This window comes from Oncorhynchus kisutch, linkage group LG18, assembly GCF_002021735.2.
Source record: "Oncorhynchus kisutch isolate 150728-3 linkage group LG18, Okis_V2, whole genome shotgun sequence".
Taxonomy (NCBI): domain Eukaryota; kingdom Metazoa; phylum Chordata; class Actinopteri; order Salmoniformes; family Salmonidae; genus Oncorhynchus; species Oncorhynchus kisutch.
This window is the reverse complement of record NC_034191.2, coordinates 11,633,339-11,648,338: the sequence shown is the minus strand read 5'-3', so window position 1 is coordinate 11,648,338 and position 15,000 is coordinate 11,633,339. Positions and strand designations below refer to the sequence as shown.

General features: G+C 44.7%; 2 protein-coding genes and 1 long non-coding RNA gene across 9 annotated transcripts in view; all 3 read left to right on the top strand.

Moving 5' to 3' along the window:
• Positions 1-4,757, top strand: part of LOC109884501 (serine/threonine-protein kinase PAK 2) — a 13,987-nt gene extending 9,230 nt beyond the window's left edge. Inside the window, exons 11-15 of the mRNA XM_031795524.1 lie at positions 23-140; positions 251-350; positions 2,612-2,808; positions 2,927-3,064; positions 3,155-4,757. Of these exons, the coding sequence (XP_031651384.1) occupies positions 23-140; positions 251-350; positions 2,612-2,808; positions 2,927-3,064; positions 3,155-3,241 (640 nt within the window). The 3' untranslated portion in view covers positions 3,242-4,757. The remainder of the gene's footprint in view (positions 1-22; positions 141-250; positions 351-2,611; positions 2,809-2,926; positions 3,065-3,154) is intronic.
• A 4,267-nt stretch (positions 4,758-9,024) lies between these two features.
• LOC109884500 (plastin-1-like) overlaps positions 9,025-15,000 on the top strand; it is a 13,197-nt gene continuing 7,221 nt past the window's right edge. The window contains exons 1-3 of one of the 4 annotated variants that reach the window (XM_031796793.1): positions 9,025-9,174; positions 10,044-10,180; positions 11,513-11,605. In XM_031796793.1, coding sequence (XP_031652653.1) covers positions 11,536-11,605 — 70 coding nt within the window. In that variant the 5' untranslated portion in view covers positions 9,025-9,174; positions 10,044-10,180; positions 11,513-11,535. Of the gene's footprint in view, positions 9,175-10,038; positions 10,181-11,512; positions 11,606-15,000 lie in introns of all 4 variants that reach the window. The other 3 variants (XM_031796792.1, XM_031796790.1, XM_031796791.1) reach the window with 3 other exon arrangements.
• LOC116354822 (uncharacterized) lies at positions 12,106-14,304 on the top strand. 4 transcript variants are annotated; one of them, XR_004204049.1, is made up of 4 exons: positions 12,106-12,270; positions 12,722-12,969; positions 13,421-13,668; positions 14,120-14,304. It is a non-coding gene; the product is annotated as an uncharacterized LOC116354822 (long non-coding RNA). The 4 variants fall into 4 exon arrangements; XR_004204051.1 differs by having other exon boundaries at positions 12,722-12,978; positions 13,458-13,668; XR_004204050.1 differs by having other exon boundaries at positions 12,722-12,989; positions 13,469-13,668.

Below are 15,000 nucleotides of genomic sequence, written 5' to 3'. Positions count from 1 at the left end.
GTGTGTGTGTGTGTGTGTGTAGTTTCCTGGTAGGTGAGGAGTTGTTTGTGGTGATGGAGTATCTGGCTGGAGGTTCGCTCACGGACGTTGTCACGGAAACATGCATGGACGAGGCTCAGATCGCTGCCGTGTGCAGAGAGGTACACACACACACACACTGCTGCTGTCTGCCGAAAGGTATACTCACACACACTCAGTCACAGAGCACAGGGAGGTGTGTGTGACGGTGTGTCCCGTGTGTGTCCTGTAGTGTCTGCAGGCTCTGGAGTTTCTCCATGCCAACCAGGTGATCCACAGAGACATCAAGAGTGACAACGTGCTGCTGGGCATGGACGGATCTGTCAAGCTCAGTAAGAACACACACACACACACTGTCACGTATACTCCCTCTCCGGCGCTCTAGGTCACCAGGCTGCTCATTATTACGGACACCTGTCACCATCGTTACGCACACCAGCGCCTCATCAGACTCACATGGACTCCATCACTTCCCTGATTACCTTCCCTATATACAGTTGAAGTCGGAAGTTTACATACACTTAGGTTGGGGTCATTAAAACTAGTTTTTCAACCACTCCACAAATTTCTTGTTAACAATCTATAGTTTTGACAAGTCGGTTCGGACATCTACTTTGTGCATGACACAAGACACATTTTTCTAACAATTGTTTACAGACTGATTATTTAACTTATAATTCACTGTATTACAATTCCAGTGGGTCAGAAGTTTACATACACGAAGTTGACTGTGCCTTTAAACAGCTTGGAAAATTCCAGAATATTATGTCATGGCTTTAGAAGCTTCTGATCGGCTAATTGACATCATTTGAGTCAATTGGAGGTGTACCTGTGGATGTATTTCAAGGCCTACCTTCAAACTCAGTGCATCTTTGCTTGACATCATGGGAAAATCAAAAGAAATCAGCCAAGACCTCAGAAAATATATTGTAGACGTTCACAAGTCTGGTTCATCCTTGAGAACAATTTCTAAACGCATGAGGGTACCACATTCATCTGTACAAACAATAGTACGCAAGTACAAACACCATGGGACCACGCAGCCGTCATACCGCTCAGGAAGGAGACGCATTCTGTCTCCTAGAGATGAACGTACTTTGGTGTGAAAAGTGCAAATCAATCCCAGAACAACAGCAAAGGACCTTGTGAAGATGCTGGAGGAAACAGGTACAAAAGTATCTATATCCACAGTAAAACGAGTCCGACATCGACATAACCTGAAAAGCCGCTCAGCAAGGAAGAAGCCACTGCTCCAAAACCGCCATAAAAAAAGCCAGAGTACAGTTTGCAACTGCACATGGGGACAAAGATGGTACTTTTTGGAGAAATATCCTCTGGACTCATGAAAGAAAAATAGAACTGTTTGGCCATAATGACCCTTGTTATGTTTGGAGGAAAAGGGGGGAGGATTGCAAGCCGAAGAACACCATCCCAACCGTGAGGCACGGGGGTGGCAGCATCATGTTGTGGGGGTGCTTTGCTGCAGGAGGGACTGGTGCACTTCACAAAATAATGGCATCATGAGGAAGGAAAATTAGGTGGATATATTGAAACAACATCTCAAGATCAGTCAGGAAGTTAAAGCTTGGTCGCAAATGGGTCTTCCAAATGGACAATGACCCCAAGCATACTTCCAAAGTTGTTGCAAAATGACTTAAGGGCAACAAAGTCAAGGTATTGGAGTGACCATCACAAAGCCCTGACCTCAATCCCATAGACCAATTGTGGGCAGAACTGAAAAAGCGTGTGCGAGCAAGGAGGCCTACAAACCTGACTCAGTTACACCAGCACTGTCAGGAGGAATAGGACAAAATTCCCCCAACTTATTGTGGGAAGCTTGTGGAAGGCTACCCGAAATGTTTGACCCAAGTTAAACAATTTAAAGGCAATGCTACCAAATACTAATTGAGTGTATGTAAACCCACTGGGAATGTGATGAAAGAAATAAAAGCTGAAATAAATCATTCTCTCTCCTATTATTCTGACATTTCACATTCTTAAAATAAAGTGGTGATCCTAAGTAATTTTTACTAGGATTAAATGTCAGGAATGGTGAAAAACTGAGTTTAAATGTGTTTGGCTAAGGTGTATGTAAACTTCCTACTTCAACTGTATATCACTCCCTTTGGGTCCTTCCTCAGGCGTTATTGACTCTGTTCTGGTTTCATGTCTGTGAGCCTTTTCTGTTTCTTGTATTGTATTACGTTCTATTTATTCATTAAATGATTCACTCCCTGTACTTGCTTCCCACCTCCCAGTGTACACGTTATACACACACTTTCTGTCTGCCTCCTCTTCCTCTCTCCCTTCATCTCTCCCCTCTCCTCTGTAGCTGGTTCTAGGTTCTGTTCCTAGATAATATGCCTTGCCAATCCTAAGTGTCCTATTGTTTTGTGTCCTATCATTGTATTGGCTTGACAATCACACTAACTTACCTGTTTTCTCTCCTCTGTCTAGCTGAATGTGACTAGGTGAATGTTTCATATTAACTTGACAGTCACACTAACTTGGATCTTACTGCATTGTCCCCTGTCATTATGCTGCTGGGTTGACCTTCCCTCTAACATGTCTGTTCTCTCCCCTCCCTCTCCAGCTGACTTTGGGTTCTGTGCCCAGATCACTCCAGAGCAGAGTAAAAGAAGCACCATGGTGGGGACTCCCTACTGGATGGCTCCTGAGGTGGTGACCAGGAAGGCCTACGGACCCAAGGTGGACATCTGGTCCCTGGGCATCATGGCTATAGAGATGGTGGAGGGAGAACCCCCTTACCTCAACGAGAACCCACTCAGGGTGAGGATGGATTTGTGTGTGTGTATGGGGGGGGGGGGGGGGTTCCATGCTTGTGTGTGTGTCCAGGCATTGCACTTGGTGGCCAGTAATGTTCAGTGTGTGTCTGTGTCTCCTACAGGCCCTCTACCTGATAGCCACCAATGGGACTCCAGAGCTCCAGTCTCCAGAGAAGTTATCTCCAGTGTTCAGGTCCTTCCTGTCCCGCTGTCTGGAGATGGATGTAGAGAAGAGAGGAGGGGGGAAAGAACTACTGCAGGTACACACACGCACAAACAAACACACACATACACACACACCATGATGAGAAGAGTTTGTTTCATTGGTTGATCTCTTGTCTTCCCTGTAGCATCCATTCCTAAAGCTGGCCAAGCCTCTCTCCAGCCTCACCCCTCTCATCCTGGCAGCCAAGGAGGCCATGAAGAGTAACCGCTAACCCTGGTTAGCCACAGATACACTGGATTCCTATGTCTCTATGTTAGCCTGAGCGCTAACTACTAGCCTTACCAGCTAACTTCCAGCCCTACTGTGCCAACTCGTCAGTGCCTCTCTGTAACTGACAGCATCTCCTCCTTGATGCTAAACACCAGCCTGCTAGCACCCTGGCTCGTACACCTACAAGTCACACAAGTCGGCTTCCTGCTCTGTTTGACTCCCCTTCCCCTCTGTCCTTCACCCCTCACTCCATATCACACACCAGTCTTCCTATGTCTTTTACCCCCTGTCTGTCTGTCCCTCACACCCCCCCTCATCTGTCCCTCACCCCCCTCCTCATCTGTCCCTCACCCCTCACTCCATATCACACACCAGTCTTCCTATGTCTCTTACCCCCTCCCTGTCTGTCCCTCACCCCCCCTCCTCATCTGTCCCTCACTCCTCACTCCATATTACACACCAGTCTTCCTATGTCTCTTACCCCCTCCCTGTCTGTCCCTCATCCCCACTCCTCATCTGTCCCTCACTCCTCACTCCATATTACACACCAGTCTTCCTATGTCTCTTACCCCCTCCCTGTCTGTCCCTCACCCCCCCTCCTCATCTGTCCCTCACTCCTCACTCCATATTACACACCAGTCTTCCTATGTCTCTTACCCCCTCCCTGTCTGTCCCTCATCCCTACTCCTCATCTGTCCCTCACCCGCTCTCCATTTTCCTCACCCTCTTTTTCATTCAGATGTTGTGAGGTTTTCTTGTTCTGTTTGTCTCTTCCTGCTACCTGTTCTTTCTCTCTCTTTACTCTGACTAAGAAACTTAAAGGCGCAATCTGTAACATTTTTTGTCCCACAAACAAATGGTTCATTTCAAGCCTCCAGTATCAGTGTTGCAGTACACCTTCAAATAAAACTACAGATTGCACCTTAAAAAGAATTGCTGTATGGAACTATCTCTGTATTCAATTCAAATATTTTGGCAGCAAAACCAAATAAAACATTTCAAAGTCGTTTTGTATATTATGTACTTTGGCAAACGTTGAGGGGTAAAAAATCTGGATATTTAGACAACTGTTTTTTAATGTGTATGAATACTTTTCATTTGGTGTTTTGTGACTAACATTCTGATAGAAAGCTTCCATTACGGTGTGCCTTAATGAACACAACATCTAGGCTCTATGGGGTGAATCCTCACTTTCACCTCATTAAGTTGAATTGTCACTTAGTCTCCCATTGACATCAACGTATGACTACGTGAAAACGGGATTTAAGTGGAAGTTAGGATTTGCTCCAATGATTGGCCAATCAAAAAGCATTCCACCGTGCTAGACTAGTTCCATTCCATTTCACAGACATTCCAGTCAGAGAGGTTGATTGGTTGAGTCTGATGATGTTGATGATTTTAATAAGTATCCCCTTCTGTTGTTCATTTTTAATTAATGAAACCAAACTGTTTTTTTTACAGGAAGCCATGTATTTTCAAACAGTCTATGTAAATGATTAAAGATAGACTTGAACTAATGCTTGTTTGCGTGTGTCTGTGTAGAACATTATAGGGTGAAGTACTGTGTCTGTGTAGAACATTATAGGGTGAAGTACTGTGTCTGTGTAGAACATTATAGGGTGAAGTACTGTGTCTGTGTAGAACATTATAGGGTGAAGTACTGTGTCTGTGTAGAACATTATAGGGTGAAGTACTGTGTCTGTAGAACATTATAGGGTGAAGTACTGTGTCTGTGTAGAACATTATAGGGTGAAGTACTGTGTCTGTGTAGAACATTATAGGGTGAAGTGCTGTGTCTGTAGAACATAGGGTGAAGTACTGTGTCTGTGTAGAACATTATAGGGTGAAGTACTGTGTGTAGAACATTATAGGGTGAAGTACTGTGTCTGTGTAGAACATTATAGGGTGAAGTACTGTGTCTGTGTAGAACATTATAGGGTGAAGTACTGTGTCTGTGTAGAACATTATAGGGTGAAGTACTGTGTCTGTAGAACATTATAGGTGAAGTACTGTGTCTGTGTAGAACATTATAGGGTGAAGTACTGTGTCTGTGTAGAACAGTATAGGGTGAAGTACTGTGTCTGTGTAGAACATTATAGGGTGAAGTACTGTGTCTGTAGAACATTATAGGTGAAGTACTGTGTCTGTGTAGAACATTATAGGGTGAAGTACTCTGGCTGTACCAGTGGAGGGCATTCTGCGTTCACTGCTTTCCACTGTAGATTTCCACTGGTGAAGTACTGTGTCTGTGTAGAACATTATAGGGTGAAGTACTGTGTCTGTGTAGAACATTATAGGGTGAAGTGCTGTGTCTGTAGAACATAGGGTGAAGTACTGTGTCTGTGTAGAACATTATAGGGTGAAGTACTGTGTGTAGAACATTATAGGGTGAAGTACTCTGGCTGTACCAGTGGAGGGCATTCTGCGTTCACTGCTTTCCACTGTAGATTTTCACCGGCGTATCTCCCTCTCGCTCTCTCTCTCTTTACCCCACCCTCTCTCTCTCTTTCCCCCACCCCTTTACCCCACCCTCTCTCTCTCTTTACCCCACCCTCTCTTTCTCACTCCCTCCCTCCCGTGTCTCTCTCTCCGCTCCTCCTCCTTTCTCTCTCCCTTCTCTCCCACGCTCTCTTTCTCACTCCCTCCCCTTTCTCTCTCTCCGCTCCTCCTCCTTTCTCTCTCCCTTCTCTCCCACACTCTCTTTCTCACTCCCTCCCCTTTCTCTCTCTCTGCTCCTCCTTTCTCTCTCCCTTCTCTCCCACGCTCTCTTTCTCACTCCCTCCCCTTTCTCTCTCTTCGCTCCTCCTCCTTTCTCTCTCTCCGCTCCTCCTCCTTTCTCTCTCTCCGCTCCTCCTTTCTCTCTCTCCGCTCCTCCTCCTTTCTCTCTCCCTTCTCTCCCACGCTCTCTTTCTCACTCCCTCCCCTTTCTCTCTCCCTTCTCTCCCATGCTCTCTCTCTTTCTCAGTCATAGTGTTTCATCTCTCAGGTCTTTAACAGCTGGATTACAGTGTAATTATGGGACTAATATAAAGCACTGATTGTTAGATGGTTTCACATTGAAAGATGTAAGCTGTACAATACCCCTATAGCTGTAGTTGGGGGACATTTATCTGTAGTTGGGGGACATTTATGTCTTGATAGCTCTGTGTGTGTTCGTGCGTGTGTGTGTAACCAGAGAGGCCCGGTGTGAGGCTGGGCTGATCAGGTGTCGGAGAGCAGAGCTGAGGAAGAGATGGAGTCCTGAAGGTCTGTTTTAGAGGTAGACAGACTACTGAGGTCGGTGTGTGTCGAGACAACGTATAGAGACGTGTGTTATTTGGTTCAGGGAGAGAGTGGGACTTGTGTGTTTCTGAAGAGAGGAGAGGGTGAGGCTGGATCCCTGTTATCCTGCAAGCCGGATCCCGGGTACTCTGCAGGCCGGGTCCTAAACCTTTCAGCAGGCTGGTGAGTGACAGACAGTAAGCTCTTTACTGCAGTACTGGAGGACTGAGTTCCTGGGTGACCAAAGCCAAATAAAGGTTTGGGCAACTTTGCCAGTCATAAGGAGTATTTGGATTCTCAGTAACCATAGCAGTAAAGCAGTGGATTGTTACAGTAAAGCAGTGGGTTGTTACAGTAAAGCAGTGGGGTGTTACAGTAAAGCAGTGGGTTGTTACAGTAAAGCAGTGGATTGTTACAGTAAAGCAGTTGGTTGTTACAGTAAAGCAGTGGGTTGTTACAGTAAAGCAGTTGGTTGTTACAGTAAAGCAGTGGGTTGGTACAGTAAATCAGTGGGTTGTTACAGTAAAGCAGTGGGGTGTTACAGTAAAGCAGTGGGTTGTTACAGTAAAGCAGTGGGTTATTACAGTAAAGCAGTGGGTTGTTACAGTAAAGCAGTGGGTTATTACAGTAAAGCAGTGGGGTGTTACTGTAAAGCAGTGGGGTGTTACAGTAAAGCAGTGGGTTGTTACAGTAAAGCAGTGGGGTGTTACAGTAAAGCAGTGGGTTGTTACAGTAAAGCAGTGGGTTGTTACAGCAAAGTAGTGGGTTGTTACAGTAAAGCAGTGGGGTGTTACAGTAAAGCAGTGGGTTATTACAGTAAAGCAGTGGGTTGTTACAGTAAAGCAGTAGGGTGTTACAGTAAAGCAGTTGGTTGTTACAGTTAAGCAGTGGGTTGTTACAGTAAAGCAGTGGGTTGTTACAGTAAAGCAGTGGGTTGTTACAGTAAAGCAGTGGGGTGTTACGGTAAAGCAGTTGGTTGTTACAGTTAAGCAGTGGGTTGTTACAGTAAAGCAGTGGGTTGTTACAGTAAAGCAGTGGGGTGTTACAGTAAAGCAGTGAGGTGTTACATTAAAGCAGTGGGTTGTTACAGTAAAGCAGTGGGGTGTTACAGTAAAGCAGTGGGGTGTTACAGTAAAGCAATGGGGTGTTACAGTAAAGCAGTGGGTTGTTACAGTAAAGCAGTGAGGTGTTACAGTAAAGCAGTGGGTTGTTACAGTAAAGTAGTGGGTTGTTACAGTAAAGCAGTGAGGTGTTACAGTAAAGCAGTGGGTTGTTACAGTAAAGCAGTGGGGTGTTACAGTAAAGCAGTGGGGTGTTACAGTAAAGCAGTGGGCGTTACAGTAAAGCAGTGGGGGTGTTACAGTAAAGCAGTGGGTTGTTACAGTAAAGCAGTGGGTTGTTACAGTAAAGTAGTGGGTTGTTACAGTAAAGCAGTGGGCTGTTACAGTAAAGCAGTGGGTTATTACAGTAAAACAGTTGGTTGTTACAGTTAAGCAGTGGGTTGTTACAGTAAAGCAGTGGGTTGTTACAGTAAAGCAGTGGGGTGTTACAGTAAAGCAGTGGGTTGTTACAGTAAAGCAGTAGGGTGTTACAGTAAAGCAGTTGGTTGTTACAGTTAAGCAGCGGGTTGTTACAGTAAAGCAGTGGGTTGTTACAGTAAAGCAGTGGGTTGTTACAGTAAAGCAGTGGGGTGTTACAGTAAAGCAGTTGGTTGTTACAGTTAAGCAGTGGGTTGTTACAGTAAAGCAGTGGGTTGTTACAGTAAAGCTGTGGGGTGTTACAGTAAAGCAGTGAGGTGTTACATTAAAGCAGTGGGTTGTTACAGTAAAGCAGTGGGTTGTTACAGTAAAGCAGTGAGGTGTTACAGTAAAGCAGTGGGGTGTTACAGTAAAGCAGTGGGGTGTTACAGTAAAGCAATGGGGTGGTACAGTAAAACAGTGGGTTGTTACAGTAAAGCAGTGGGTTGTTACAGTAAAGCAGTGGGGTGTTACTGTAAAGCAGTGGGGTGTTACAGTAAAGCAGTGGGTTGTTACAGTAAAGCAGTGGGGTGTTACAGTAAAGCAGTGGGTTGTTACAGTAAAGCAGTGGGTTGTTACAGTAAAGTAGTGGGTTGTTACAGTAAAGCAGTGGGTTGTTACAGTAAAGCAGTGGGTTGTTACAGGAAAGCGGTGAGTTTTTGTAATAACGTGCTGTTTTCTCCTTGCATCAAGTTTCACTGTATTGTCTGGCAAAGTAGAAAGGAAGGTGTGTGTGTGTGTGTGTGTGTGTGTGTGTGTGTGTGTGTGTGTGTGTGTGTGTGTGTGTGTGTGTGTGTGTGTGAGAGAGAGAGAGCGTGGAGGGGTATGTACAGCTAGAGTTCTCATTTATTAAACATGGCTGTTAGAAACCCAACACACCTGTAGCCAACACACACCTCTCCCTCTTACATCTCTTTACAATGTGTGTGTGCGTTCGTGCATGCCAGTGTGTGGTGAAAGAAACCGATGACACAGCTAAAGGGTTAATTGCTAACTCCCAGGCTGGAGTCTCTGGAGGACCACGCCCATCCCAGAGTTCAATGGGCCGAAGTCTCTTGTCCTCCACTGCTTCGGTCAAGACAGCGAGCAAGAAGACACCTGACCACCTCTAAACCTCTACCAAGCTTCTCCAGCCCTGTCTGATCCTCTCTTCACGGTAAGTCTTCAGTTTCCTGTTTTGGCTACTATTTACTACACAAATACAGTAGCCTATGTGGTGCTTTCTGACACTTACAGTATATCAAAGGAGGAAGACTGATTGATCACTACTTGGCACCAAATGATAAAACATTTTGCTATCGTACTTTTTTTACATACGTTATTAGACAGTGACAACGATGATGATTATGAACATGGTCTTTTGCCTGCTAATGCCTGCAATGCAGTGAAGAAAATGATGACAACAATAACATCTAATGTAACTGGCCCCTCTAACAGTACAACTGGCTCCAGCTTGCCCCCCCCCCCCCCCCCAGTTGAAATGGTCTAGAACCGCCACTGAGTCTAGGGCCGCAATGACTCACCAAAGTCTTCTAAGTAGCTGGCGGGATGAAAAATATAGCAGAATTTGTCATGCAGAACCTGTCTCAGCCAGTAGTGTTTAAGTTCTGTAATATACTTGCTGCAGAGTATCCTAGTGGTTAGAGCGTTGGACTAGAAACTGGAAGGTTGCAAGTTCAAATCCCTGAGGTGACAAGGTACAAATCTGTCGTTCTGCCCCTGAACAGGCAGTTAACCCACTGTTCCTAGGCCGTCATTGAAAATAAGAATTTGTTCTTAACTGACTTGCCTGGGTAAATAAAGGTAAAAATATAAACTTAGGAAGTCAATTTCTTGCTAAGTAAATGTCTAACTGGCTACTGCTATCATTCATCTGTATATATCTTTTAATAATGTCATTTAGTTATGAAGGACACCACATAATAATTAACATATCAGCTCACGACACCGCAGTTATCTCCACAGCTGATGTTCATGTGGAGATGGCTGTAAAATAATAAAACTCCTGTTCTCTACCCAGCGCAGCTGAACAACTCCTAGCCTCTGTTAGGCCAGTCGGCAGACCCGCTCTACTCAGCCAGGAGTCACTGAACGCGGGGAGCAGAGAGACCTTGGCCCCTCTCGTCCAGAACAGGACCAAACAGACACAGGCTTTTATGAAGGTGTGTTCTGGGGTGTGAGCCCCCGGGGATCAGGTGTGTGGAGAGTGGGTGGAGGGTCAGCGAGGGGAGCTGTCAGGGTGTGTGGTGGGGGAGGGGTGAGGAGTGTGTAAAATTTACACAAGGCAGCAGGGTGTGGGTCCATTCATTTTCAATTCAGTCAATTCAAATTCAAAAATGTGCATCCGATATCAAATTCATTTCCTGAATTGACTAAACTTGAATGGAACAGTACAGAGCTGTGGGATCAAAGTCACGGCCATATATGGAGTCTACGCTGAGTGAGCCCTCAGAACAGCCTCAGTTGGACGGGCCATGGACTCTACAAGGTGTCAAAAGCGTTCCACAGGGATGCTGGCCCATGTTGACTCCATTGCTTCCCATTGTTGTTTCAAATTGGAAGGATGTCCTCTGGGTGGTGGACCATTCTTGAAACACACTGTTGAGCGTGAAAATCCCACCAGCGTTGCAGTTCTTGACACACTCAAACCGGTGCGCCTGGCACCTACTACCATACCCTGTTCAAAGACAATGTTTTGTCTTGCCCATTCACCCTCTGAATGGCACACACACAATCCATGTCTCAATTGTCTCAAGACTTAAAAATCCTTCCTTAACCTGTCTCCTCCCCTTCATCTCTACACTGATTGAAGTGACATCAATAAGGGATCATAGCTTTCACCTGGATTTACCTGGTCAGTCTATGTCATGGAAAGAGCTGATGTTTCTAATGTTTTCTACACTCAGTGTATATTGAGGCCGTTCCAGGACACAACACATGTCCTTATTGTACTCGTATCTCTCCCTCTAGTTAATCAATAACCACACAACTATTTTCAATACTAATATCATCATACAGAACTGTATCATGTCGTTTTTGAGAGCTTAAACATATAGACCCTTACCTTCTGGTGCTTAGATCGTATGGTTCATTATATAGATTAGATTCTAGATTGCAGATAGTCTTATCTTCATTCTCTCCTTATTCTAGTTAGCTCTGTATTCTCTGCAGCCTGTGGTAGCACACTTATCACTGTTAGAATGGGTAGATTATTGCTCAATACACTGGCAGGTCAATGGAAGCATGAGGTCACAATGGAAGCATGAGGTCACAATGGAAGCATGAAATCACAATGGAAGCATGAGGTCACAATGGAAGTATGAGATCACAATGGAAGCATGAGGTCACAATGGAAGCATGAGGTCACAATGGAAGCATGTTGCCTCTTTGTCAGTTTAGAAGCCAAGTTTGTTCTGCATCTGTACCTCACGTTTCTATTACAAATATTTCCCTTTATTGTGATGATAAATTGACTGTATGTGTGTGTGTATCAGGTAATCTAGATAGACTGTCCAGTATGGCGAACAAGGTGACCCAGATATCACGAGAGGACCTGGAGGAGCTCCGAGATGCTTTCAACAGGATCGGTTAGTCACACACACACACACACACACACACACACACACACACACACACACACACACACACACACACACACACACACACACACACACACACACACACACACAGTGCTTGCAGAAAATGCTGACTCAGGTCATGGTTTATAACCAATCATAAAGCAGTATACGTTTTTTTTATTGGTAAGTTCACTCTGTGTTAGGTACCTGCACACCTGTTCTACGACTTCACTTCAGGTGTACAAAAGGTTTTGTTCTACGTGTCAGGGGTTGCCAGGTCCATCGGTGAACTGAGTGGTTGCCTGATGACTCATCATTAGAGTCAGTACATTCCTGATAAGTGAGCATCATATTTCTACAGACTGTAAGTGCACTGCAGTTCATCAGACCCAATTAGGAGATGTTAGATCATCTAGAGGTTAGAGAGGGAAATATATAACCTAGAGGTTAGAGAGGGAGATAGGTAACCTAGAGGTTAGAGTGGTAACCTAGAGGTTAGAGTGGGAAATATATAACCTATATGTTAGAGAGGGAGATAGGTAATCTAGAGGTTAGAGTGGGAGATAGGTAACCTAGAGGTTAGAGAGGTAACCTAGAGGTTAGAGAGGTAACCTGGAGGTTAGAGTGGGAGATAGGTAACCTAGAGGTTAGAGTGGGAGATAGGTAACCTAGAGGTTAGAGAGGTAACCTAGAGGTTAGAGTGGGAGATAGGTAACCTAGAGGTTAGAAAGAGAGATAGGTAACCTAGAGGTTAGAGAGGGAGATAGGTAACCTAGAGGTTAGAGAGTTAACCTAGAGGTTAGAGAGGGAAATATATAACCTAGAGGTTAGAGAGTTAACCTAGAGGTTAGAGTGGGAGATATGTCACCTAGAGGTTAGAGAGGGAAATATATAACCTAGAGGTTAGAGAGGGAGATAGGTAACCTAGAGGTTAGAGAGGGAGATAGGTAACCTAGAGGTTAGAGAGGGAAATATATAACCTAGAGGTTAGAGAGGGAGATAGATAATATATAACCTAGAGGTTAGAGAGGGAGATAGGTAACCTAGAGGTTAGAGTGGTAACCTAGAGGTTAGAGTGGGAAATATATAACCTATATGTTAGAGAGGGAGATAGGTAATCTAGAGGTTAGAGTGGGAGATAGGTAACCTAGAGGTTAGAGAGGTAACCTAGAGGTTAGAGAGGTAACCTGGAGGTTAGAGTGGGAGATAGGTAACCTAGAGGTTAGAGTGGGAGATAGGTAACCTAGAGGTTAGAGTGGGAGATAGGTAACCTAGAGGTTAGAGAGGTAACCTAGAGGTTAGAGAGGTAACCTGGAGGTTAGAGTGGGAGATAGGTAACCTAGAGGTTAGAGTGGGAGATAGGTAACCTAGAGGTTAGAGAGGTAACCTAGAGGTTAGAGTGGGAGATAGGTAACCTAGAGGTTAGAAAGAGAGATAGGTAACCTAGAGGTTAGAGAGGGAGATAGGTAACCTAGAGGTTAGAGAGTTAACCTAGAGGTTAGAGAGGGAAATATATAACCTAGAGGTTAGAGAGTTAACCTAGAGGTTAGAGTGGGAGATATGTCACCTAGAGGTTAGAGAGGGAAATATATAACCTAGAGGTTAGAGAGGGAGATAGGTAACCTAGAGGTTAGAGAGGGAGATAGGTAACCTAGAGGTTAGAGAGGGAAATATATAACCTAGAGGTTAGAGAGGGAGATAGATAATATATAACCTAGAGGTTAGAGAGGGAGATAGGTAACCTAGAGGTTAGAGTGGTAACCTAGAGGTTAGAGTGGGAAATATATAACCTATATGTTAGAGAGGGAGATAGGTAATCTAGAGGTTAGAGTGGGAGATAGGTAACCTAGAGGTTAGAGAGGTAACCTAGAGGTTAGAGAGGTAACCTGGAGGTTAGAGTGGGAGATAGGTAACCTAGAGGTTAGAGTGGGAGATAGGTAACCTAGAGGTTAGAGTGGGAGATAGGTAACCTAGAGGTTAGAGAGGTAACCTAGAGGTTAGAGAGGTAACCTGGAGGTTAGAGTGGGAGATAGGTAACCTAGAGGTTAGAGTGGGAGATAGGTAACCTAGAGGTTAGAGAGGTAACCTAGAGGTTAGAGTGGGAGATAGGTAACCTAGAGGTTAGAAAGAGAGATAGGTAACCTAGAGGTTAGAGAGGGAGATAGGTAACCTAGAGGTTAGAGAGTTAACCTAGAGGTTAGAGAGGGAAATATATAACCTAGAGGTTAGAGAGTTAACCTAGAGGTTAGAGTGGGAGATATGTCACCTAGAGGTTAGAGAGGGAAATATATAACCTAGAGGTTAGAGAGGGAGATAGGTAACCTAGAGGTTAGAGAGGGAGATAGGTAACCTAGAGGTTAGAGAGGGAAATATATAACCTAGAGGTTAGAGAGGGAGATAGATAATATATAACCTAGAGGTTAGAGAGGGAGATAGGTAACCTAGAGGTTAGAGTGGTAACCTAGAGGTTAGAGTGGGAAATATATAACCTATATGTTAGAGAGGGAGATAGGTAATCTAGAGGTTAGAGTGGGAGATAGGTAACCTAGAGGTTAGAGAGGTAACCTAGAGGTTAGAGAGGTAACCTGGAGGTTAGAGTGGGAGATAGGTAACCTAGAGGTTAGAGTGGGAGATAGGTAACCTAGAGGTTAGAGAGGTAACCTAGAGGTTAGAGTGGGAGATAGGTAACCTAGAGGTTAGAAAGAGAGATAGGTAACCTAGAGGTTAGAAAGAGAGATAGGTAACCTAGAGGTTAGAGTGGGAGATAGGTAACCTAGAGGTTAGAGAGGTAACCTAGAGGTTAGAGAGGGAGATAGGTAACCTAGAGGTTAGAGAGGGAGATAGGTAACCTAGAGGTTAGAAAGAGAGATAGGTAACCTAGAGGTTAGAAAGAGAGATAGGTAACCTAGAGGTTAGAAAGAGAGATAGGTAACCTAGAGGTTAGAAAGAGAGATAGGTAACCTAGAGGTTACAAAGAGAGATAGGTAACCTAGAGGTTAGAGTGGGAGATAGGTAACCTAGAGGTTAGAGAGGTAACCTAGAGGTTAGAGAGGGAGATAGGTAACCTAGAGGTTAGAAAGAGAGATAGGTAACCTAGAGGTTAGAAAGAGAGATAGGTAACCTAGAGGTTAGAGTGGGAGATAGGTAACCTAGAGGTTAGAGAGGTAACCTAGAGTTTAGAGAGGGAGATAGGTAACCTAGAGGTTAGAGAGGGAGATAGGTAACCTAGAGGTTAGAGAGGTAACCTGGAGGTTAGAGAGGGAGATAGGTAACCTAGAGGTTAGAAAGAGAGATAGGTAACCTAGAGGTTAGAGAGGGAGATAGGTAACCTAGAGGTTAGAGTGGGAGATAGGTAACCTAGAGGTTAGAGAGGTAACCTAGAGGTTAGAGAGGTAACCTAGAGG